This window comes from Oreochromis aureus, linkage group 7, assembly GCF_013358895.1.
Source record: "Oreochromis aureus strain Israel breed Guangdong linkage group 7, ZZ_aureus, whole genome shotgun sequence".
NCBI classification, from domain to species: Eukaryota; Metazoa; Chordata; class Actinopteri; order Cichliformes; family Cichlidae; genus Oreochromis; species Oreochromis aureus.
This window is the reverse complement of record NC_052948.1, coordinates 11,067,381-11,092,115: the sequence shown is the minus strand read 5'-3', so window position 1 is coordinate 11,092,115 and position 24,735 is coordinate 11,067,381. Positions and strand designations below refer to the sequence as shown.

At 40.5% G+C, this 24,735-nt stretch overlaps 3 protein-coding genes across 7 annotated transcripts in view; 1 reads left to right on the top strand and 2 right to left on the bottom strand.

Annotated features, from left to right (window-relative positions):
* The first annotated feature begins 229 nt into the window (after window positions 1-229).
* pgpep1l (pyroglutamyl-peptidase I like) lies at window positions 230-16,429 on the top strand. 5 transcript variants are annotated; one of them, XM_039615629.1, is made up of 9 exons: window positions 230-615; window positions 710-794; window positions 1,785-1,942; window positions 2,110-2,214; window positions 14,180-14,232; window positions 14,298-14,414; window positions 14,599-14,825; window positions 14,897-15,091; window positions 16,336-16,429. In XM_039615629.1, exons 1-9 carry the CDS (start codon window positions 573-575, stop codon window positions 16,370-16,372), a joined length of 1,020 nt encoding a protein of 339 aa, XP_039471563.1. In that variant the 5' UTR covers window positions 230-572; the 3' UTR covers window positions 16,373-16,429. The 5 variants fall into 5 exon arrangements, with proteins under 5 accessions (XP_039471563.1, XP_039471565.1, XP_039471564.1 ...); XM_039615631.1 differs by lacking the exon at window positions 14,298-14,414; XM_039615630.1 differs by lacking the exon at window positions 16,336-16,429 and having other exon boundaries at window positions 14,897-15,664.
* On the bottom strand, window positions 4,889-13,157 carry synm (synemin, intermediate filament protein). The gene is made up of 4 exons (XM_031731215.2): window positions 12,036-13,157; window positions 11,035-11,159; window positions 9,196-9,275; window positions 4,889-9,022 (listed from the first exon to the last, which is right to left on the bottom strand). The coding sequence occupies exons 1-4, from the start codon at window positions 12,831-12,833 to the stop codon at window positions 6,951-6,953; spliced, it is 3,075 nt and encodes a 1,024-aa protein (XP_031587075.1). The 5' UTR covers window positions 12,834-13,157; the 3' UTR covers window positions 4,889-6,950.
* Window positions 16,430-17,463: 1,034 nt separating the features above from the next.
* Window positions 17,464-24,735, bottom strand: part of LOC116313500 (insulin-like growth factor 1 receptor) — a 70,821-nt gene continuing 63,549 nt past the window's right edge. The window contains exons 20-21 of the mRNA XM_031731214.2: window positions 24,026-24,160; window positions 17,464-20,905 (exon numbers count right to left, since the gene is read on the bottom strand). Of these exons, the coding sequence (XP_031587074.1) occupies window positions 20,380-20,905; window positions 24,026-24,160 (661 nt within the window). The 3' untranslated portion in view covers window positions 17,464-20,379. The remainder of the gene's footprint in view (window positions 20,906-24,025; window positions 24,161-24,735) is intronic.

Here is a 24,735-nt window from a genome sequence, read left to right as displayed (position 1 = left end):
TCAATTTTATTTATACAGCGCCAAACCACAACAACAGTCGCCTCAAGGTGCTTTATATTGCAAGGTAGACCCTACAATAATTCATACAGAGAAAAACCCAACAATCATATGAACTCCTATGAGGAAAAACTCCCTTTTAACGGGAAGAAACCTCTGGCAGAATGAGGCTCGCCCCCGCTACTGGTTGGGGCGAGAGAAGGAAGAACCTGTATTTGTGTCATGATCCGGAGTCCGTGACTCCGTGTTTATGTTTTAGTTTATTATTATTCTGTGGTTTTGGTTATCTTGGGTGTTTGTACTCTTCTGTTTCATGGTTCATGTTCCTATGTTCTGTGTTCCCCAGTCTGTGTTAAGTTGGTGTGTTATGTCATTACGTGTATGTGTTTCCTGTTTTACTTTGAAGGTCCGTGTCTGTTTTCAGTGTGTTCAGTTTACTTTTCCCCTGTCTCGTCAGGTCTGATTACTTCCAGCTGTGCCCTCCTTTTGTGTCTCATTCCCTCGTTATCCTTCTGTGTATTTTAACCTCGTGTCTGCCTCTGTTGGTTGCTGGTTCGTCTGCGTTGTTACCCTCCATGTTCTCGTGTGTTCTCCCTGCGTCTCCGTTTCATGTTTCAGGTTTGTTTTGCTAGCTTTTCCCAGTTTAGTTTACTCTTAGGTTTTGGTTTTTGTCCACCTTATCTCCGTTTGTGTCACTCTTTGGTTAATAAAGCTCGCTCACCACTTAGCAGTCTGCATCTTGGGTCCATTTATATTTACACACAGCCTGCCTCGGCACCCCGTGACAATTTGAGCCTGTATGTATGCTTTTGACTCTGTGTAAATTAGAAAAAATCCAAAATTATTTCAGACTTGTGCATCAGATTCTTGTTTTTTGTAAGTCATTGAAAGATGTATGCTGTGCAATTATTCCATCCTGAAAACTCAAAGAAATGATTGAAAATCCAAAATTACGATGAAATCCATGCCAATGATGAGTGTATATAACTTCTGACCACATGTCAATAAAAAAAAAATAAACAAACATGCAAAATAAAAAAGCACCCAATAACAAATGGGCTACAAATTGGTATATAAGCACATTAAACTTCCAAGCTACCCTGTTCTGTCATTACTGAAAGTGTAGTTTCCACTGAGGCTATAAGAATCTCCACTTATTTAGACATCCTTAAATGAGAGTTTAATTAGCAGTGCTACCAAGAGTGTAGCATTTAACTTGTGAATAGATGCAACAAAAAGAGTTGAAAAGGCACATTTCCCTATTATTGTCTGCACTGCACCAAGCCTCAACTGGAACCATCAGCCAAAGCTCTTTTTTTTTTCTCTCTGCAAGGCCTCAGCTGGGCTAGACACCGTGTAGGTACTTTAGTGTTATTAAACAGGCTCATAGTATTAAAGTAAAATGTTTTTTGTTATAACACTAGACACTAATTTTCTGGCAGTTTACTAATTGCGCTATTAGTAATAGTTTTTGCTTTGATGATATTCTAGATGGAAATCAAAGTACAATGCCAGACATAGAATATACAGACACAAAGATGCAATGGTTTCAGTGTACTCTTATCACCTGCACAGTTCTATACCAGGATGATCATTGTTCCATAATGCAAAGACATACCACAGATTTCTTGTGGATATAATTCAACATCCTAATTATATCCTAACATAGTTGGTTTATGGTATGGGCAATCAAAATGACTAAGGACTGCATGCATATGAAACATAGACTCAGGAGAACATTGAGTAACTTCCTGTCAATCTGGGTATTTGCATGTCTTTCTCTGTAGAATCTATAAGAGACAGAACAAACCAAAGAAAGCTTTAAGCCAGTGTCAGAAGTCCCTGCAACTGTTGATGGACTGTAGTAATCCAGAGAGGACTTGCTGTGTCTATAGGGACATGGCCACTATTAAACAGGGCCAAGGCCACAGAGCATGTTTCCAAGGCAAGCGGATTCAAGTTTACACAACTTGCACATTATATACAATTCTTCTGCACAGCATATACAAACACAACTGCTTCCTGGGATAGTGATGTTATTTGCCAGTCTTCGTTCAACTCTTACTTGGTAGTATGCGATTTCTCATTTTTTCATGTGCATGTTTCCGTTAGGCTCATGCCATAGCTGTGAGTCATGGCCTAGAGGAGTTGGAGGGGCTCAGATCTCCCACAGCCTGGCCTTCATCCTTTCTGTTGCAGCAGAACCCCATCACAATGGTAAGTCTATTCACAGACACAGGCTGGGCCAGAGAAGTTAATTGGGACTTAAATATCCCACTGTCTATATGTCAAATGGTGTAATACAGAATCCAGCTTTATAGTAGCCTTTTTGAAGACCTTCTCAGTATCACTAATGTCAACAATGGACAATCTATTCTCTACTGTAGCCATATAAAGCATAACATCTGGAAAGTGTAAAGAGAATACAAAGATTTCTCAGTTACAACCCCAAAACAACTGATCTCACTATTAAGGTGCTCATATTGAAGGTATTAGCTAGTGCTGCCAAGTTTTCAGAATCAGTTATTGTCAAATGTGTGTGTTTTATGTGTGTGTGTGTGTTTTCCCCTTTGCTGTTTTAGACTCTGCAAGTCACTAATTTGATCAAACTTTAAAAGCATACAAGAACTCTGTAGGTCCACAGGATCCCGGTTTTCTTGTTGCCCAGGATGACTTCTGTCACTTTCTCCTTAATAATAGACAAAAACAGGTTACGTTCACTCACAAACTATGATCTCTATAAGACAGCCAGATTTCCATAAGATTATTTTCAGGCACATAATGTCATACAAATGTTAAAAAAGATGAATTCCCTTAAAGTTTCATTATTTACTTGCTTTATCTGGAGATAAAGTTGGAAATAAGAAGTTATTTACCTGTTGTACCACTGTAGAAATGTGCAGAGATCCAAGGATGGTCTCTTGATTTTAAAAGATCTGCATTCGGTGACCTGAGTGCTGAGGTAGCCGATACCCTTCAGCTGATTGGATGTGTGGAGATGACCGAGGGCAGAATAACCCAGGCTTACAGGACACTGACAATAATCATGTGTTACAGAGCACATATTTGTCTTGGTTAACACCTGTGTAGGTGTAATGCCTGACAGAGGACTACTTACTGTCATTGAACGTGACATCACAGAATTTTAATAAAAGGTCAGTAGGTGTCATCACCTCTGCCAGTGAGAAGGCGAGAGGTCATTTCAGAATATCTAGTCATTTTGAGATGAGCTATTTCCACCATCCCTCTAGAGCTCAACGTTATCAGAGTTGCATGCTAATCTTGGAAGGGTGCAGTGTGCAGAGCTCCCCTCCCTGGTGTAAAATATCACGAAGAGTGACTTTGTGCTTCTTCGGTTTGGATGGAGTCTGGCAGATGGGCAACACACTTTTGGGAAGGAAATTACAGTATGCTAACTGTTTTCAATTAATAGGAGGCTGACCCCAATTAGTGTGGTATTTCTTTATGTCCTTTGAAACAAAAGTGGCATTTCCGTGTCAACAGCTCTTTAGTTCATTTAATTCAATTTCTCTTTTCATAGCTGTTACAGGTTTTCTTTATTCCTTATGTAATGAGGTTTTTTTTTAACATGCTGTATATTATTTGCCACATGAGCTCAGCTCTGCCAGCGACAGAACACTGGTACTAAAATATACCGGGAAAGGGGGGATTGCTCCACACTAGTAATGACATGCCTCTAAGTGAAGGAGCCTGGTTGCTATGTTGCTGTGTTATTGCTGTTAAAGTGCAGAGTCGGGGTCCAAGTATGACATGGAACACCAGGGCTCACTCTTCTCTGTTCGCCGTTCAAGTGGTAACCTTTCTGACAGAGAGCAGATATGCCCGGAGTGTTTATTTTTACTGCTTTCCTCATGACATCACTCAAAATGAGAAACTTTTTCTTTTCCGAAGTTAAGCTGGCTTGTGTAGCAGATACAATGCATAAGAAGTTTTGAAAACAAAGAGAACAATAGCCCACATACAGCTACGCTTTTGACATTTTTCCCCTTCCTCTGAAGTGCAGCGGAAAAAAAGGGCCTTCCATTACATCAACCTTAGCAACAGTGAAAACATTCAGGAGGCCAAATGGATCTGTTCCAGATTAGCTGTGTTTCACTTTCCCTGGTGAGGAGGGTAACTTTTCACTCTTCCTTTCCCTGCTTTAATAAAGCCCTCTTCAACTGTTATTTATGGTGATTCTAGAAATGGCTGACAGCCATTCATCATGTCTGCTGTGTCACTTTGTGTGGGCACATTGTGTAATCATATACGTGTTTACTGATGAAGGTTTTGATTTGGGGGTTTTTGGGTGGGGGACTTATATAACAGTTTCTTATGAAGTTGCTTATTTCTCTCTCATAATTAGACTATATAGAGAACAACAACTGGCTCATACCGAGTCTTTATTTTACAGCAGATTGCTGATGGGTCTTCATAATAAATCAAATCCTGCTTGTTGATCTGACACTCTGGGCAGTCGGCACAGGTGTTATCTAAACCTTGGACAGCTACAGTGGTTATTTTGGTATGTTTAGTGCGTTCACATGTTGCTAGGAAGTGGCGCTTCCCCTCCGAGTTTGAGTTTCAACACTTATCTTCCATTGACCACTCTCTCAGCTATCTTTTTTCCCGTGTGTAGTGCCTGAAATCCAGAGATCCTTGTATGGGCGTCAGCACAGGAAGACCAAAGCAGTAAAAAAAGCTGTGGACAGGCTGGCTAGGTAAATTTGTGAAATAATGACAGTGTTCTTCTATTAGGAAATCTGACAGTCCTCACCAGTCACTAACTACCACACCCAAACGGTTTTTGTCATCTGGCAGTACTTGATTTTTTGTCAATTTGCACTTTAGGTGAAGAAAGTAAAGTCTGAATAAATACTCAAACAAAACATACTCATAATATTTTTAATGATGTTATAATATTGGGGCAGTTTTCATCTAAGGACTGGAATTAATGCCAACGTAAGCAATGTTCTCAATAGAATTCAGAATAAATCAATGATTTCAGTCTCTCCATTTGACCTTTATTAAACACTGTATTAGTCACTCATTCACTAATGAAGATAATAACCGCATGAAGATTAATAACAAACACTTTAGGTGCACTGATATAGTAGTGTTTGAGTTTAAGGATGAAATCACAACAAATCCATGAAATGAAGGGTTCTTTTTGTAGATTGCTAATGACTTCTGATTTATTTTATTTGTAAAAGCATGGCATTCATGCCAGATGTTGTATTTTTGGATTGCTTTACCATCCTACCAGAAAGTCGACTTGCAAAGACTTTTCAGTAGTTAGAAGTAAATTATACAGCCGCTGTTAGAGAAAATAAGCAAAACATATAACCAGACGGTACACATGCTATTTCATTTCTGTCTCTGTAACGCATACACAACACAACAAACTCTAGTCAACACTCAATGCTAAGCTGATGATCCAAAAATAGGTGCGATTATAAACACACTTGTAGGTCAGAGCAAAGTTGAATCCTTCAAGCCAACACTGAAAGCCAACAGCTGTGGACAAGCCATAAGTGCTATACATGACAAAGATCAAACCTATGTGTGATTACATTTTCATCACCGCTACATCCTTTTAATGCAAAACACCTCTGCTGCTACTTTAATCGTTTTATCAGGATATTGTTTTCAACCTGACAGCCATGTTTGGAATTCTAAATGGCACCAATTCCAAATGCAGTGTTACCCCCAATTACATGCTCAAAACAAAATTTTAACTGTTTGCAATTTAGAAATGTTTGACACATGTTAAAATAGACCTTTTGTTTTATTTTTTAAAAACATGCTTCTGGGTGGGGGGGGTGGAGCCTATCCCAGCTGTCATAGGGCAAGACGCAGGATACACATTGGACAGTTACACATTTACCCCCATGGGCAATTTAGAATCATCAGTTAACCTAACCCCAATAATTGCATGTCTTTGGACTGTGGGAGGAAGCTGGAGCACCATGCAAACACAAGCCATAACATGCCAACTCCACACAGAAAGGCCCCAGCCAGTTGGTAGAGTCAAACTCTGGAACTTCTTGCTGTGAGGCAACAGTGCTAACCACCACACCGTCCCTAGAAACCCCAAGAAATCAAATTATGTAATGTGCCATTATGAGGTTAAATAATCCAGCAATACCAAACTTTGCTATGCATTCAAGAGCTTTGTAAAGACAAATTCTAACGGATATTTTTTTTTTTTTTTTAAACTCTCACGATATTATCCTCAGTCACAAGGTCAACAGTCTTGTACACATGTTAGCAATGACTTGTTAATATAAACCACTGTGTTCCAGCATGTGCTGTGTACTAACATCATTCCATTTTGTAGAGGTGCTCAAAACATAAAAAATTAAAGCCCTACTCTGCAAACAGTGCACAGCACCTTGTAACCCGGAGAGCAATAAATGCTGACCAAGGAGACTTAACATCATGGCAAGTACAGCCACGACATGATGGCTGGGTGGATTATATGCTGTAAACTGTAGAATGAGCTGCTTAAGCTGTAAAGTGTAGGTTAGTACAAAATGGAGCACTATAAAGAGAATAATCAAGGATGTTCAAACTGCACCTTATGAAAAGCCAAACATACTAGTACAGCACACAGCATTGGCTACAATATGTAGATGTTTCAATCCTTACACAATCTAGTCCACAGTAGTTAGTATGGAGTATTTTAGTAATGGGATCTCTGCAGTCAATAGCAAAAAGAAAAATTCATATATGAAAATCAGATACTTTTAACTAAATAGCTATTTTTGTCCCAATAGTACTCTGTTTTAGGTAATCTAGTCTTATGTATTCTAAGTATGCTTGTTTGCTTGAAAAATAGCATGAATACAGTTCCTGCAATCACCATTAGTATAAGCTCTGTATGTTTAAGTAAACATACCGTAATGCACTGGAAATTATTCAGTTGAAAAAAAAAAAAATTGATTTAGTTCTTAGTCATTGGAAGGGCTTTCAAGGTAAACTGTTGCGATTCTTTTCTCCTGTGAAATCTTCACTGGCATCTCCAGGACTGGAGGCTGCAGCTCTTGCTCTGAGGCAGCCTCATCATGGCCACCGTGTACATCCATCTGGAAGGCAAATGACTTGTCTGATGGCCCCAGTTTAAAATGTTTCTCACTGATTTCAGATGCAGATTCTCCTTTGTCGCTGAAGTCGCCGTACTCCACACTATGAGCAACATTATCTTCTCTGGAAACTCTAATGCTGTATCCTCCTCCCGCCCCACTTTGGAAGGCTTTCTCGATCCCTATGTTAGAAGACTTGAGCGCAGCCATGATCTGATCTTCAGATAGGTCATCTCCTTCCAGGAGCCCAGATTCTTCCAGGGTTTGAGAAACATTTAGCTCTGCAACTATAGTCATGGTTCCATTGTCAGTGGACTGTTCCACTTTTTTGACATCGACGGCCACATTCTCTGGACTTTCACTACTCACTTTGGTGAGGAAAGCTAACTCCTCTTTCAGTGGTCCCGACACTGAACTTTGTAGCTTCTCAAGAGCTCCTTTCAGCTGCTCTTTGGGCTCCAGAGAGTCTTCTCTCAGGTACTCAAGCACTGACTCTTGCACTATAGGTGAGACCCGAACCTCTTCTTCTATTATGCACTCTGGAAAACTCTCTTTGGCAAACGACCGGTCACCTGACATAAACTCATATTCATCACTTTCTTCTACAGTCACTTTTTTCTGGGGAAGGCCATCATCTTGATAATACCTCTCATCCGACAGATCATCTACAATTCCATAATGGCCATATGAGGTTATCCCACCACCTTCCTCAGATTCAGAAAGATTTTCATCTGGTGTGGAGACAAAATATTCATGAGACTCTTGATCATGGGAGAAATGTGGAGATTCACTCTCTCTAGAGACCTCTTGGACTTGTACAGATCCAAACTGTGGCTCATCTGTGTTGGATTTCACCACATTATCATCACCCCTGCTATCTTGAATGCCATGAGGGATATTTTCTGGCTCCTCAACTTGGAAATATGCCGAAGGCTCATGAAAAGTCAACCCGGACTTCTGCTCAGCCTCAAATTCTTCATCACTGTAAGACTCCACTGGTTCCTCGATGATTTCCACATTGACTGACTTATTTTGTAAGTCCTCTCCTCCCTGCAAGCCACTCAGCAGATTCTTGACCATGCTTCCTGTTGCTGTGTCCTTGATGTCCTCTAGTGACACTTTCTTCACACCTTGTTTCAGCAGTTCTTCCAGGGCATAGTCCTGAGAAACATCCAGCTCTTCCTCCACTTTGGACTCAAGCACGATCTGTGTTTTAGTCGTGCCATCCTCCTGCTCAGTTTTCTCCACGTGATATCTGACTTTTGAATCTCCTGATGAACAGACCTTGGCTTCCAAACCTGCTGGTTTTATCACTTTCTCGATTATTTCTTCTACAGACACAGAGTCTAATATCTTTTTCTCAGCTGGGCCTATTGTAGACTCTGTTCTTCCTTTGTCTTTGACCTCACCGTCGACACCGGGGCCTTTTTCTTTTTCATCTGACACATACTTTTTGCTTTCTGTCTTGGTTTCCGTAACTAGGCTCTTCATTGATGGTGACACCACTCTTACTGATTTGGTATCAGGAGTAGAAGACTTGTCAGGACTCATCTGGCCCTCTGTGTGTGGGAGCCAGATGAGTTTCACGGTCTGCTCTTCTGCTGTTCTTTTTGGTGCACTCCGACTGACTTGGTTTTCACTATGGCCTGCTTGCTTATCTTTGGTTGTAGTGCTGGTGGTGGTAATGGTAGTAGCAGAGGCAGAAGCAGCTGCCCGAGCTTTGTTAAATGAGATCATATCCCTTCTGGATGCCGGACTCTGATGGCGAGCTCTTCCTGTAACTGAAATAGGGATGACTCTAGACGGACTTATGGACCCAGAGGAAGGCATGGGGGATCTTCTCAGGCTTGAAGTCGAGGGCGTGTACCTGATATCCATGTGCTGTTTGGTGGTTAAGGTGGAAGCTCTTGGAGTATAGCGTTGGGCAGGCATCTTGATATCTAAGTCAGAAGTAATTAGTAAAGAATTAATTAGTAATAATTATTTGATGGATTGACATTTTATTTTCAGTTTTGCTTAATAAATGTGTATATGACGATTTATCCAAGTAGAAACCAGTCTTGCAGTGTTTTCTCATCATCATCGCATCAATAAAAATAACTGAGAAACATACCTATTATTCTTTCTCTTTGATGTTGATTCACTCTCTTATGAGCATCTTGCAGACCGATTCTCTCACCCTCCAGAAGAGCCCTGAACAGAGACAAGGCAAATTACATATGAAGACAGGGGCAAAAAGTCATAAGTCAAGGTAATTTCTTCCCAAATATTTTCAAAACATCAAAGACAAGTACCTCACGGGATCGTGTACATCCTTCAGCTCTGCCATTTCAACCCTCTCAAACTAAACTCAACTGGCTTACGAGAAGGCATGAATCCTGTACCTGACCATATAGGGTAGTAGTCTTAAAAATTCAAATAAGTCACCGTCATTTAATATAGATGCATTACTAGTATCTGAAACAGCTCACCTTTCCTTGGCCATCCTTCAACAGACATACAACAGCAAATGAAACGAGTAACTTCTCTGGAGAGTGCCTTCCGAAAGACTGACCTAAAAATAACGCCCACAAAGCATGGCTGTCTATGCTTCCCTGTGAATCCCAGAGCAAAAACGGACACGTGACACATACAAAAACAAATGCTGCTGCCACGTCTCTAATAAGGTATTCTGTCTATTCCAAAAGTTCAAAACAAACCAGATGTGCCTGCGGAGAGCCTGCCATATAGAGACAAGCTAAAGCACATAATCTTCTAAGGTGTTTCCTTGTAAAATGCTAATATCCCTCACCATCTTTGATAAAAGTATGTTTAAATGTGCGCCAATATGAGGCAAGAGGTTATGATATGTCAAGGGTACATCGATATAACATTCCAGTACAGTGTTTACCCACTGTTTTATAAAGAACTTTGACACACAGTTAAAATGTCTTAGCATCTTCCTGTGTCATGAACATAAAGGCAAGACATTGAGTGCTATTATAAGACAAGTTATTCCTTATAAAATCAGTCCTTCACACAATATGTTCTAACACCTTTACTTAAGAATCATCTATAGTATGTGTAGTATTTATGTAACCTTGTCAGACACTAATTTTCAGTTAAGCAGCTCAGATGTTTTCAAAGTGTATAGCAGTCTTCACTGTTGGTGCATGGAGCCACTGCAGGTGGGGTGTGAGTGAACAATGAAAAATACGAATCCAAGCTATATAAGCTTAATATGACTTTTGTTTGAGATCTTAGATTTGAGCAATTAGTGCCAAAACCAGGAAATGTAAATTATGAAGTTAATTGAGTTAAGATTAACTTGAGGAAGTATTTGAGCTGGTTTAAACAGTAATCCGATTTCAAAACCATAGAAATATCTCAGAATAAAGAAACCTTCTACATTTTAGCCATTGTTTCTACAATGTTTTCTACAATTGTTTCTTCAGAAAACAAAGAAATAATGATTCCAAACAAATAACCAGTAATGTCTCTGTTTTCACATGGGCTCATTCCCCAAAGGAGTTCTTCATGAACAACACAAAAATCTTTCAAAATTGTTGTAGCTTACACTTTTTAAAGTAGACTGACTGTTAGCAACACCTTTGCAAAAAGCATCTGACAGCTTTTCCTTGTATTAAACATGGCTCTGAAACATTTAACACTCCACATGTACTTCTTCTATCGAAGACATTCAGTAAGGGAAGCAGTGAAGCACATACTCCTGATTTGGTTCTAGCACCCAGGTATGGTTCATATCATATAATAAAGGCTTACTGAAGAGTTGAATATACAACGGCTGACTGCTGATTGTCTCTCATAGTGTTTTTATTCGTGCCATCTGTGTTTTTCATGCTAACACAAGTAAAAATGGCTCCTGGGAAAAGACTTATACTTGACGTGACATTATAAAATATCCATTTCATTTATTTAGACAAAAAATGAACAAACTAAATGGTCTCATCACCTGTAAGCAGCAACCTCCATTCCCAGATCCATCTTCACCTGGAGAAGCTGCTGATGCTCTCTCATTTTTTGTGCTATAACGTCAGCCATCACATTCCTCTCATGCTCCAGCTGTTCAATAGTCATCTGATGGTAGGGGGAAAAAAGCAAAAACAGGAAACCATAATCCATCTCACTGCAGCTTTTAGTGCTCTTAACAGATCTGAAGTTTTTAGGCGTGTCCTCCCAAGTAGTGCTGTGCACTGTGCATAAACCCTCTCCAGTACATGTTAACATTTGCCTTCCTTACATACATACAGATAAACAGAGGAATGTATTTGGTGTGACTTTGCTGAAGACATGAAGACAGACCTGCAGTGGGTGGAAAGAGAAGTGGTTTGTAACTGAGTGGCCTGCTTTAGACTGCATCTTCAGAAGGCTAATAAGGATTTGTCAGTCTGACAGCTAATTGGTTTAAGTGGCTGGTGTAATCTAGCAGTTGGATGGTGCTAGGGCGGAAGTATAGCGTTTGTCCAGCTAATGGAGCTATGCTGTCCTGGTATACTGACGTCAAATGTTGTGCACAATCCATATGTTTTAGTTATGGGTACATAAACTTGACAGGCCTTGCTCACTGTTGAATAATGACCCCTCCTTATTTATTGTGTAGTGTTTTGGTACAGACGCCAGAATGATGCAGCGTATATATAAAAAATGTCTTATATAAATTTCACATTATCAAATTTCACTTTTGCGGACAATTGTGTTACTCAAAGGCAGAAAGATCGAAACCATTTGTAGCAGCCACTGTCAGCTGCAGCTGCATGAGTACCTTTAAGGACAGTGGGTGTGGCAGGGCAACAAGGGACACGCCGCTCCCCCCTCTCCAAAATGAGAGCTTGTTCTGCAGGATTTACTAAAACTGGTGGGTTTTTTGTTTGTTTAATTTTGACAAAAAAAAAAAAATCGAACAACGCCAAATTAAACATTTCTTCTACTGTAGCACAATAAATTCGTCCTTACCTGATACTGACTGAAGTCCACACGGAATTTTTCCTGCATGTGCATCAGTTCCTCCTCAAGTCGCATTTGAATCTGCCCTTGTTTTTCTGCCTCCGTGCGTAATTTGTCCAACTCGGACGCATACAGCATCTTTTCCCTCTGTAGATCGTTCAGCATTGCCTGGTCCGCTTTAATTGACTGCTCCATGTCTTCTACCGTCTTCTGGTACATTTCGAAGGTCTGAATCCATCCTTCGGACATACCGTGGGCATACTCCTGCACCTCTTCCACGGAGACCACCGGAGGCCCACGATAAGTTTGCCTGATGATGGGTGCCACTCGGGACTCCACCTGACGGCAAACGCGGCTCACCTCTTCCCTGTGTGCATCCTCTAAGCGTTTATACTCGTTTTCTAGTTGCAGCAGCCGCTGCTGGAGTTCGCTGTTGGTTTTGTGAGCGTGATGAAGCTCCTTCTCACAGTTCTTTAGTTCGCCACTGACGTCCCGGCACACATCGGTCTGCTCGCTGCACAGACTCTGGATCATCTGCAACTCCCGCCATAGCTTCTCCCTCTCCATCTCAGCCTGGGACTTTTCAAACGACAGCTGCCCCACCATTCTCCGCAGGTCCTGCATCTCAGCCCTGTACTTAGTTTCCCATCCGGTAGTCCTCACCTGTCTCAGTTTATTTATTTCAGCAATGAGATGCGCGTTTTCTTGCTCCAGCTGCTTGGTTCTGGATAGATACTGGGCAAGTCTGCTGTTGAGCTCCTGCAGCTGGTGCTTCTCGCTCTCAAAAGTTCTCTTGAAAGGGAGCATTGTGGTAACTAATTGTCTCTGTTAAGTTAGATGGAAAAAAATGTCCGGTGATTTTATTTATTATTTAGGAGACGGATTCTCCAGGCATCAATTTGCGTCTGCGTCCGTGGGCGCGACTGTGATGTAATTTGTGATCGGTGGCCTTTGACAAGTGCAGGAGGAGGAGGGCGGGTCCTTTGCTGCATCATAGGAGCGTCCCGAGCGTGTCCCTCCGTCCCTGTCCGTTGTTATGTTGCGTTTAAGTGCTCTCTGAAATACTAAAATGCTAAACTCACCTCAACTATAAATAAAAGAAAGAACAAGCTAAAAAGAAACGTACACGAGTTAAAAAAATGATAATAATTGAGGTTTAAATACAGTATATTGGTTTTGGCTACATTTACCTTTTGGCTTTTTCTCCCACATGTAAAAATCAGTCTACATTTAACTGCATATATTATTTAGATTGTGTGTTACACTGAAAAAGCAAATTTGGTAAATTTGCTTTTTCATTTTGCTTTTTTAATTTTAATTACCTCTTTTCTTTTTACCCTAATACTTTTTAATTTAGAAGATTTACTCTTTCAATGAAGTGCTTGCCTTTGTTGTTTACTTGCCATAATAGACCGATAGATTCTTCACCCCACATGGGAAGTTATTGTGTTACAGCACCAGGATAAGGAATAAAAATAGAACACCCTACAATAAATAAACAACATAAGTTAAAGTAAATGTGCCAGAGGCACATAGTGATGGCCTGGTTCTGTGAGAGTGCAAGAACTGTAAATATATACAACAGTGATTTAAGGTTAAGTTGAAGAAAAGTAAAAGGTAAACTGAGATTGTGCAAGAAAGTAGTTAATATTGATAAATACAATGTACACGCAGTGGTGCAGTGGGTAGCACTGTTGCCTCACAGCAAGAAGGTTTTGTTCATGTTCTCTCCAGATTCCTCCCATAGTTCAAAGACATGCACTTAGTGGGGTTGGTGACTTTTGGTGATTCTAAATTGCCCGTAAGTGTTATTGAGAGTACAAATGCTTGTCTGTCTCGCTGTTTTAAGTTCAATATAACTTTCCCGAGACACCTGAATGCATCACCCTCACAAGGGCATCACATTTATCAGAGATGAGCGCCCCCAAGCGGACAGTAAACGAATAGCGACAGCTAAAGCAAATATATCTACGTTTTAGTATCCTTACATGAAATCCGTGAACTGTCTGCCGTTATAGGCGCTGCGAACTCGGTTCGGCTATGAATAAAAGCGAAACGGTGGTCGTTACAGGTAAACTGTAAATGTTCATGTCCTTCATGATCGCACCAGACCGACTTTTATTTTGAACTGGCAAATTCGATTTACTTTTAAGGTTTTGGACCTTTTCGACAGTTCTTGATCAACACCAGCTGGGAAGCCGCCAAGGTAATAACGATCAACGCCACCGGCTGACTGAGTCTGAAAATAACAAATTTGAAAAATGATTGCAGGGGTTGAAACTGATCGGACTGGGGGAGAAGGTTGAAGTCCACGTGAGGGAGTTACCAGTGAGTTACTTGAAAACCCAGAAAATTATTGGTGAGCTCTGGCACACTCTTAACCCAAAGGTAAAAATAAAGCAAAATGTGACTTGTAGACTGATCAACTTATTATTTTAAAATTTAATTCTGTCAATAGATTTCCAAAATGATTATTCTGCTTCTTCCAACCATGAAACATGATTAATAAAGAAATCCCACCCCATAAGAGAAGGTAAATAACTCACTCTGTATTTGTGTGCATTTACTTCAGTTTGCTGTACATCTTGGTTTGGCCAGAGGCTCCAGTGTGGTGATTTTGGAGCAAACGGGGAAGAACACTGGCTACAAAGACCGAGATGTCTGCGGCTACTGTCCAGAGACTCGCTGCTGCATCGAAGGGGGGCCACAGAAGCTGGAGTCAGTCATTAACATGAGGGTAGTCTCAAAGCACTTCAGACAAGCAGGGATGGATGTAGTTTATTCAAGAGATGCTGGCAGGTAGGCACATGTTCCTGCACGATCAAGAGTCACTCTTGAATATGAGATAATGGCTGATTTCTTCTTTTTAGGTACCTGTGCGATTTTGCATATTACTGCTCACTGTATCACAGTCAGGGGAGAGCAGCCCTCATCCATGTACCCACATCTGGTATCTTGGCCTCAGCTGACAGACTGGTGCCTCTGCTGCAGGCCCTCATTCAGAAGATCCTGGAACAGCTGGAGGAGCATTCAAAACCAATAGATCCCCCTTTTGTGTCAATGAGGTAGATTGTGATCTATAGTAGATATCCATTGATTGGTGTGAATGGAAAATTAAATATAGCAGGCATTCGTAGTTCTCATTCATTTATTTATTCAAAATTTCAGCAAAAAAAAAAAAGAGAAAGAAAATACAAGAAATTCTCAGATACATATTCGGAGAAGGTGTTTTAAAAAAATACACCATCTCAGCTATAGGTGTGAAAAACTTTGAGGCCTCAGATATAGAGCTTGAAAGAAGACAGTCTAGTGATTTTTCGTTTTGATTATTTCTTTCCCCAATCAAGTAATGAACACACAGATTTTGTGAAAGCATCATAATAAAGTAATAGTAGTAGTAGACCAAGGCCCCCTCAGAAGGTACAGGAATGCAAAACATTAAAAACAGAGGCGCAGGATGATGATGATGACGATGATGAACCTCAAACTTATTGCAGTTTAAATGCACTGATGCATTCTATATAAACCTGACATTTGCATGAAGAACATTCTGAAGAATTGAAATGTTGAAAGACGACTAAACTGTAGTGTATATTTATGCTGTTTAAGCCTAAGGTAACGCCAAAAAAAAAAAAAAAGTATAGCGTGAAGCTGTAAACTATCGTCTTTTTCTAACCATGATTACTCTTCACCGTGACTACCCGTAATCTACGCAACATCCCTGTCCTATACATGTCCACGAGTTCATTGTAAATGTTGTAAGTTTTGACAGGTTCGTGATCTAATGGTAACTAGTTATTCAACAGCTATTCACCTCAGAACAGATCAGTGTCTACTCTCAGAACTGGAAAGTTGACATATACCATAATACAGCAAAAAAACAAAAACAGAAATGCATAGATATGTTAAGTAACTACCTAAGCTGTTTGCTTGTCAGTGGTGATTTTTAAACCGTTGTGATATTAAGCAGCAATCAGACAGTTTTATCTATTTTTTTATTTACCAAGAACTTGAATTGAGCACCCAAATTTCACATTAGAAGTTACCTGGTTGCCTATCTGTGATCCCATTTTCTTTTCTTATTGCTTTTGGGTATTCATATAAATGCAAATTATCTAATGTTCCCAGCCCATCAGCCCTTGCACTGAGTTAACGCTCGCCAAGTAGCCATTGCGAGTTAAAAAGTAGCACTGAGGTTTTTTTTGTTTGTTTGTTTTAATGAGACGCTTTGAGATGTAAAAGCTACTTTGCCACCTTTTCACGCTTGTTCTCTCTTTTTTTTCCTCCTATTTTGTGGTGACAAAATAAGATCTACTGAGGTGACTGAACCAGCAGCATTACTGTAAGTATCAGTTACAATGGGCCAGACAAAAAAAAGGAGGGGGCGCAGACTTGACTTTTGATAGAGCAAAACAACTCTGAACAGTCAGTGAGGGAGTGGCACCGATAACGGGAGTGGAAATGAATCAGAATGTCTTGGCATTCAGCAGGTAGACTGGGATGGAAGGGGAAGGGGGATGATGACATTCAGATAACCACGAAGAGTTTACAAGGGTACAAAATGACACTGTTTTACTGCTCTTGTGATTCCAACGTGGAAATCATTGATTTAGGGGTTCCTACAGAAGTTAGAAATATGTAGGAGGCTGCTTTCCCCATCTTATGGAAAGTACACAACTATCCTTGTTACATTCACAGTATTGATCTAGTTTTTGTTGTTGTTGTTCTGAAAAAGTGAATGCCATCTGTTTGCTTGGAATAAAGTGAGAGGTGGAGTTGCACCGTATGCTCGAAGCATCACAGGCTGCAGGTCAAATTGTTTTATTGGAGGTGATGAAAAAGTTTCCCTTTTTAAATATTTCCCGTTATATATATATATATATATGTATATAAATTTTTTATTTTAGACTTTTATATAAAAGCATTTTAGAAGAGGAAAAATTAAAAGTTTTTGTCTTTTGAGGATTTGAGGTTGTGACATTTATGTTTGGAGATGGAATGTGTGGTGTTGAGCCCTGGCCTCCTGTCTTATCACGTACTGCACCTGCCTTGGTTAAAATACAGTGTAGGTCGACGTCCTCACATAAATACCCATTTACATTTAACACTGAGAGCAAAACTACACCGTACTAACGGCTGCTGTTCAATTTGAGCAAACACGCGGTCCTTTTTTTCTAAAAGCTTTAACCCGCTGGCCCCGAAATGGCCGGGCTAACTTAACAACACTTCCATTCCATCTCCTGTGTTAGTCCGCTTCGTGAGGTTTATCTAGATCCCTGTGGGGGTTTAAAAAAAAAAAAACAAAAAAAAGAGAGAGTGAGATGTATTTGTTTTCCATACGCATACATATATTTAAAAAGAGTGAGGTAGATATACTTAAAGGGGAAAAAAAAGAAAAGGTTTTAAGTCCCCCAGTCATGACACCAAAGAAAATGCATACAAAAAAATCCAACTTTATACTGAATCATGGGGCATTTATACAGTGATTTAAACTGATATCACAAAGGAAAATTTAAAAAAAGAAATAAATAACACTTCTACAGAAAAAAAAAATAAAATAAAAGAAGGGGGAGGGGAATCACCAGGCGACATGAGGAGAAGTCCTTCAAAACACTTTCAGTATTCAGCCATTCGTGACATTGAAATGCGTTCCCTTCCCTGGACTTTAACCCATCCTTTATTTGGTTTTAAGAAGCAGTCGTCATGAACATTAAACAATAAGTCTGAAGAAAGGAAATCAGCAGAGGGAACACTGTGCTAGAGGAGGGAGTAGAAGTGGAACGGTTAAAAGATGGTTGGCATATATTAAGGCAAACGAGACAACCTAATTTAGCCCTATCTATTCGAAAAAAAACGAGGCAGGACATGGATGGGTTAAAATACCAGATCTGGTAAATATCTTGTATACTGGAACTTATCCTGACTTCAAAAGGAGGCGGGGGGGAGGCGGCGGGGGGGAGTACAGGATGATGTTGTGAGAATGTGTGGAGAAAGCAAAGCCTTAACTTTGACCTGAGATCGAGTCGCACCTAGTGGCCAATGCCAGGCGCAGTGCTAGACAATAAAGTACAAAAAAAGGGGTGCAGAAAGTACACGCTCCGCTCGCAGACTGAGCCAAGGTGTCCATTCTAAATAATAATAATATTATTAATAATAATAATAATAATAATAATATAGACATCCAGAAATAGAGAAAGAAACATTTCATAAAAAGAAAAGGCAATTAACAAAATGTAGTGTTGCAGAAAACCTTTCGGGGGTCACTTTTTGTCATTTATTTTGAATTTTTCTGAACAGTTTGAGGGTATTAGAAATGGACTGTTGTGGAGACCATAAAATACCAAACCTGAAGGATTTCTTTTATACATATATATATATATATATATATATATATATATATATATATATATATATAAAATATCCAAAAGAGGAAAAGAATAAAATAGCAGCTTTGTTCTGTACAGACATAGAGGCAAACATTTTTTAACCGTAAAAAGGTTTTAAAAAAGTGACAAAAACCAATGAGTGTATAAAAACGATCCTGCAGTCAGAAATACAACTGTAAGACCTTTATATGTGTTTGAAATGTAGATAAACTATTGACTATTCTAAAAAGAGACCACCTGTGACTTGAAAGCTGTCTCTAGGCTACTAAAATCACCTCATTTTCTGTCTCTTGCGTTGTATTCGGTACAGCAGTACCGGCGAACGATGTTCACCTCCCACTGTGAAATGCACAATTGAAAATCTCAGAAAAAAAAAGGTTAGAAGTCAAAGTGGAGCCAGAGTTGTACGTATAAGTATAAAGTTCAGTGATTTGCTCATTAGAAGTTTGACCTTCTGATGCTTTGATGTTTTCAGTCTTTTTTTTTTTCTTTTTTCTTTTTTTAAATAAATTAAACAAAGACTGAGGCTGTGACTCAGAGTTGGCTGTGCTTCAGTCACATGCCTTCTTCCCTCAGATGTTTGAAAGATGAAAGTAAAGAAGGGTATGTAAGTGGGCAAGCAAACTTTTGATTAGCCAATCAGCACCACGGCTTTTCTCTTTTTGCTAATTTTCTGTTAATTTGTCAGGTGTTTGTAATGCTCTCACATATATAGTGCTTTTAGTCTTGCTGACCACTCAGTCACATTTTAAACGGCCATGGATGCAGGCTGTAGCAGACATCCACGGCTAATTTAGAAACATCAATTGACCTAACATGCACGTCTTTGGACTGTGGGAAGAAGCCAGTGTACGCGGAGAGAACCCACACAGGCACAGGGAAAACACGTCAACTCCAGACAGTGTCCGCAGCTAGCATTTGAACACAGAACCTTCTCTTTGTGAGGCGACAGCGCTAACCACTACACCACTGTACCGCCATGTGATTGGTGTGCACACAGAAAAAGAGAAAAATTATTACATAGACCAAGAACAGGTCAGCCAGTCCTCAGTTTTGAGATGGAACCAGTCAAATCTGCGTTAAACATAGAAAATAATTGATAACTAATTGTGAAGGCAGCAAACTCCCACACACAGCTGCTCCAGGAGCAGTGACAGATAAACATGAAGACTGAAAACAGCCAAACAATCTTGGCATTATCTTCCACACAGACACAACTCTGAACCACAACCGTCAGTAAGAAGGGACACCTTTTAGGAAACTGAAGAGAAAGCATGATTTGGCAATAGTCTGGCAGAAAATAGACCTTCTTCTACCATTCTGACCTACACAGGACAAAATCCCATAGAAACATCAACAGTAAAATAAAATGAAAAAAAAAAAAAAGATCTTAGAGGATCAGAAAAGTTGGAACCTTTCTAATCCTCATGCAACATGAGGCCGTCTGCTCATGTGAATACAGTCATTTTGATGGAAAGTAATTTTAGAAATGGAGCTATACCCTATTATGGAGAGAATGATGTGTTTGTATAAATACACACTCGAATATCCATCACATCACCTCTGAAAATCATCAGGAAAAAGTGCTCTTCTGTTGGTTTTGCTGGCAGATATGCTTTAAAAAAAAAAAAGATTTTCTTAAAGTTCATGTGTAAATCTGTAAGTCAGGATACAAGCCTGTATCATTTTCCTTCTTTAAGGACTCTTACATAACAAAGACTCAGATACAGGCTGCGCAGGATGGAGTTTCCCAGTGTTGAGCTTGAGCCACCAAACTCCAATTGCTCTGTGCTATCTTTTTTTCCGTTTCTTCCGAGTTTATGTTTGACCTTAAGAGTGGAGAGACCATCTACTGGCAAACAGTAGAAGAAAGTAATTTCTTACCTCATCCATCCCTCCTTAAGAGACAGATGAGAGGTCTGTGATACCCTGTGTAAAAGGGGAAGGAGGAGAGGGCTGGTCTGATATCAGCAGGCTGATGACTGGGGCAGTGGTAGCGCCCGTTCGTTCTTTCTGCCCCCGTTCATGTGTGCATAGGGTTGTATCTCATCGAAACTGGGCCGCAGCACCACGACAGGCCCGTTGGCCGAAGCGTGTCCTGAGTGCTTCTCCAAGGCTAGTCCTGGAGACGCCAAGGCTGAAGCAAGTGGGCCGGGAGGAGAGTTAGAAACAGGTCCCAGTAATGGCGTACTCGGGCCTTGTATGGGGGATAACTGATGCGTAGAAGGAGGAGACATGCCTCCTGCACACCCAGACGAGGAAATGACAGCAGTCGACGGCTGCCTCGCGGATGAAGGGTCCAGTGGAATGTTCTCCATGTTTTCTACCTCCATGTCCAGCTCCTCTGTGTCCGGCGGCTTGTTCTCCTCGCTGTAGAAGAAGCTCACTTCCCTGAAGGGAGGATCCAGTTCGTCTTTGATGCTGTTGATGATCTCCAAGAAGGACGGACGCATCTTAGGGTTATACTGCCAGCACATTCGCATCAGTTCAAACCTGCAAGATAAATGATAAAATCATCATTTTTGTCATTTCTGTGTAAACATTTCTCACACACCAGCTTGAACTGACAAAGTGAAACATATAAGAAAACTTTACACCGGTAAAGACAGGAGGGATGAAAACAGCATGTGGCCCTGTAAGTCTTGTTTCTGTCCAGCAGGTGGCAGGAGAAACTGAGTGCTTTTTGGCACTACAACTCAGTTCATAACACTGATCGTGAAGAAAGAACAGAGACTGTAATATCAGCACTGGTAAAGTGTACTGCACTAGATTTTAGGCTTCAAAGTTTTTTCTTTAAAAAAAGAAAAGAAAAGGATGTAGTTATTGTAAATGCCCGTCCTTACCACTTGTAGCTGCTCATTAATTCAAAGCAGGTTTGTTGGCAGGTAATCTCGGTGAGCATGCCTTCTATTTAAATACTGTCCCATAAAATTATATAATTAAAACCCTGTAAGACTTTGGCCAAAAGACTAAATATATGTGCGCGCGTTCCAAGGTTGCTGCAAGCTACAAGGCTTTCAGTGGCAATAATATAGTAAGTAAATCCACAAACTATTTTTATGCCAATCCAATTGTTTTGAAATTTTGCTGTTTTTTTTCTTTCTTTTTCATTCTGTTTGTTTTTTCTTTTTAACAACAAATACAGTAAGATCAGAAATGTAGCATGCACTCAGCAGAACAGTAAATCATACTTAAGGTTACTGTGCCAGGCCAGCAACCGAGCTTTGGGAATGTCAAAACAACATCATAAACGGGAGAATTATTACAGTTTTGTGTGGTGCTGGACCGCACACCACAGCTCCAATTATACACAAACAAGCTCAGAATACTCTCTAAGGCCCGCTGACATAAACACCTTGGCCATCTTTGCTCCGTTCTTGCTGTTCCCTCTGTCTTGTTTTTCCTAGTGGTCTCTTTGCCATCTAGAATAACCTCTGCAGCTGGGTGCCAGCTCCTCTCCGCGCCAGAGGAATTATGGGTAAAGCTTTCTTAAGCACGTGCCTCGCTTCATGCTCTGAAGCAGCAGGGGGTGGCTCAGACTTGTTTTGCACAAGTGCAGGAAGTGTCTCAAAGTTGACGTTCAGATGTCCGAGCTCAGGCAGCAAGGACCTCCCGTGAAAAAGGCGCACGGTGCTTGGAAGTAAGGCCGATGCACCAGAGTAACCCGTCTGCTGCAAACTTCGACGCTGTCTCGCACGAGGCTTCTTGATGCAAATTTAGAAAACAAACACTGTAAATCCTGACTTCTTGTCAGCATCCTGCCAGTCGTGACACACAGGCCACATGCTTTGGCTAAACTGACTCACATTGGACCTGTCAGCAACACAAAACAGATTACACGAGCTTTACTTGCACCGCATTAAAACTCCACTTGTTCTTTAACTGTGTTTTTTTTTTTTTTCACTTCACATTCAAATTTGAGTGTACCAAATGTGCTGTATAAATACAACTGAGCAGCAGCTATTGAGTTACTGAGATGGCGCCTTGGATGGTTTGCCTCAGCTCTGCTTTTTTGTTTCTGTTTTTCTTTATTTGCTCTGGCTGATTTGATATCTTTGCTTGGCTGTATGTCTGTATCTGTATTATCCTGCGAATTTGCCATCTGCATGGTATTAAAGTATAGTGAGAGCTAATGTGTGTTAACCTACTTGGCCAATAAACACATTCTGACCTCCTTGTCCGATATACTGTATAAGGACGGTTACAAGCAAATATGAGATAGTGAGTGTCAGAATTATAAGAAAATCTTCACTGGCCTGGATAAAGCCAAATATTCACCGAAGAGATAAGCCAACAAAGCTTGATAAAAATCAGAAACAGATGCAATTTCAGGCCAAGTGTGAGTGCAGAATAGTCTCGAAACATCTATGCTAAATGCTTAATAAACCTGAACAGGAATCCCTGCCAGATCTGAAAAACTTCACACGTGCAACCTCCCCGGCGTGGCAAAACCTTGACGCATAACAGCATGTAAGTGATATTCCACAGAAAAATAATGATGTTTAATTTAGTCACATTTATTTTCCAATTCCGAAAGAGGAAAAGCACTTTTATCTCTGGGAAACTCTAGACAGAAACATGAGAATAACAATCAGTGACCAAAGCTACCTGAGAAACAAAGGAAATAGTACAAGTAGGAGACATTCAAGGCTCTCCAAATATGACTCATCCCTGTTTGTGTTAACCTGCCCACTTCCACTTTTTCTGTATCTTTCTATTCAGTCTTTGTATGAACTCTCTGGCTTCACTGCACTTGGGCAATCTTCTGGAAATCTCCATTAAGTCACTACAGCAGAGGCGACCATCGGCAGTGCCCTGACTTCCATGTGTGCTGCTCGCAGAGCAGGAGGGCTAAGCCCCGACTCCACCACCTCTGTAACACAATCCACACACTCCTGTAATCAGGACAAAACAGCCACGCTGCCATAGAAACGCGAGGTTTGTGTCTGCACAACACTTGATCCTCTTTTTCTTTTTTTTGCTACTCGCACTCTTTCTAAGGTGAGGTCAGCCGTGGAGAGTGGGAGGGGAGAGAGCAGAATGCCTTCTTATTGAGGTCAGAGACGGAGAATCGAAATGCATGTATGCAGCGCTGCATGCCGACGGGCGGGCTGTGCTCTGGCTTTTCTTTCCCCTCTAACAGCCAAAGTGTTTGATTGATTGATTGACTGATTAATTTGAAGTTAAATAATGATAACTTTCTCATCCACCACGCTGACAGACAGGCACTACCTCCCTCCGTAGTAGGAATGAGGGGCATCTTTCACACACTGATTGTGGCATCCCTTCTATGGGCCGGTGCTGAAGGCTGAGCAGGGTTCTCACTGCCAGCTGACCACTGAAGCCATGTCGTCAACGGACCACATTTATCCTGTGACGTTAATGTCGGCCCTCGTTCTGGCTCTACCTTAACTTATACACACGATATCCTTCACACTCAGAGCCACAACTTAAAATAAAACAGGGCAAAATATTAATAGGACAGAAGACATGCATGGCTGCGGCTGTAGAGGATAAAATATCCTTCAATATCCATCATAAATCCAAGCTGATGTTACTTAATTTTATTGCTCTTAAGGGCAGGGTCACAGATTTGAAAAAAGAAAAACTTACAGCATGTCAGGGCAGTTGTCAGGTTTGTCCAAGAGTCCTCCCTCCATGACGAAGCGCAGCACTTGTTCATTGGACATCCCCTGGTAAGGCTGTTCAGCTAAGGTGGCGATTTCCCACAGCACGACACCAAACGACCTGCAGCGAGAGATTAGGCAACATATTCAAGTAATATATTGTGGTCTTTTATGTAATGCTCTTTCGGCTTTCACAGTAAATGTTTATTTTAACCATCAATCAAGCACACATATTCTTTTATTGCTTAGGAATAAACTTTACTTTGAAGAGCCTATCCTACATCATCGCTCTAAATTTGAAAGAAATTATGTCCTCTTTGTTAGTGACTAAACTGTTATCAGGGTGACCTGAAAATGCCTCACCAGTAATACTCGGTAACCATCTAATAAAAGCAAAAACTCCCTCCACTCAAAATTGAGCTGCACTGTTTGGACACACTCACACGCATACAAACAATAAGTAAAAATCACATTTGTTATATATTCCTTTTTTAATAAGAGCCACATATGGTGCTTGTTTGAGAGCCGTGGTGCTTGAGATGTGCATAAATGTCCAACCTAAACAGAGAGGAATATTCTAGTAATGGTTTTAAAGGGACTACATGTCAAACAGCCTGACTGACTGATACAGAAAAGGTAATAAATGCCTTTTAATATACAGAAGAGAAAAAAAGCTGATGTCAGGATGATGCTAAG

What these genes read in the sequence shown, in the direction of transcription:
- pgpep1l (XM_039615629.1), top strand. Translation starts at nt 573, where the DNA reads ATGTTCTCGTGTGTTCTCCCTGCGTCTCCGTTTCATGTTTCAG. An exon ending in CCCCGTGACAATTTGAGCCT is followed by an intron (nt 795 to 1,784) that starts GTATGTATGCTT and finishes CTTTCTCTGTAG; the next exon opens with AATCTATAAGAGACAGAACA. An exon ending in AGCAGAACCCCATCACAATG is followed by an intron (nt 2,215 to 14,179) that starts GTAAGTCTATTC and finishes TTTACTTTTAAG; the next exon opens with GTTTTGGACCTTTTCGACAG.
- synm (XM_031731215.2), bottom strand. Translation starts at nt 12,833, where the DNA reads ATGCTCCCTTTCAAGAGAACTTTTGAGAGCGAGAAGCACCAGCTGCAG. An exon ending in TGGACTTCAGTCAGTATCAG is followed by an intron (nt 11,160 to 12,035) that starts GTAAGGACGAAT and finishes CCCTACCATCAG; the next exon opens with ATGACTATTGAACAGCTGGA. An exon ending in TCAAAGAGAAAGAATAATAG is followed by an intron (nt 9,023 to 9,195) that starts GTATGTTTCTCA and finishes CTTCTGACTTAG; the next exon opens with ATATCAAGATGCCTGCCCAA.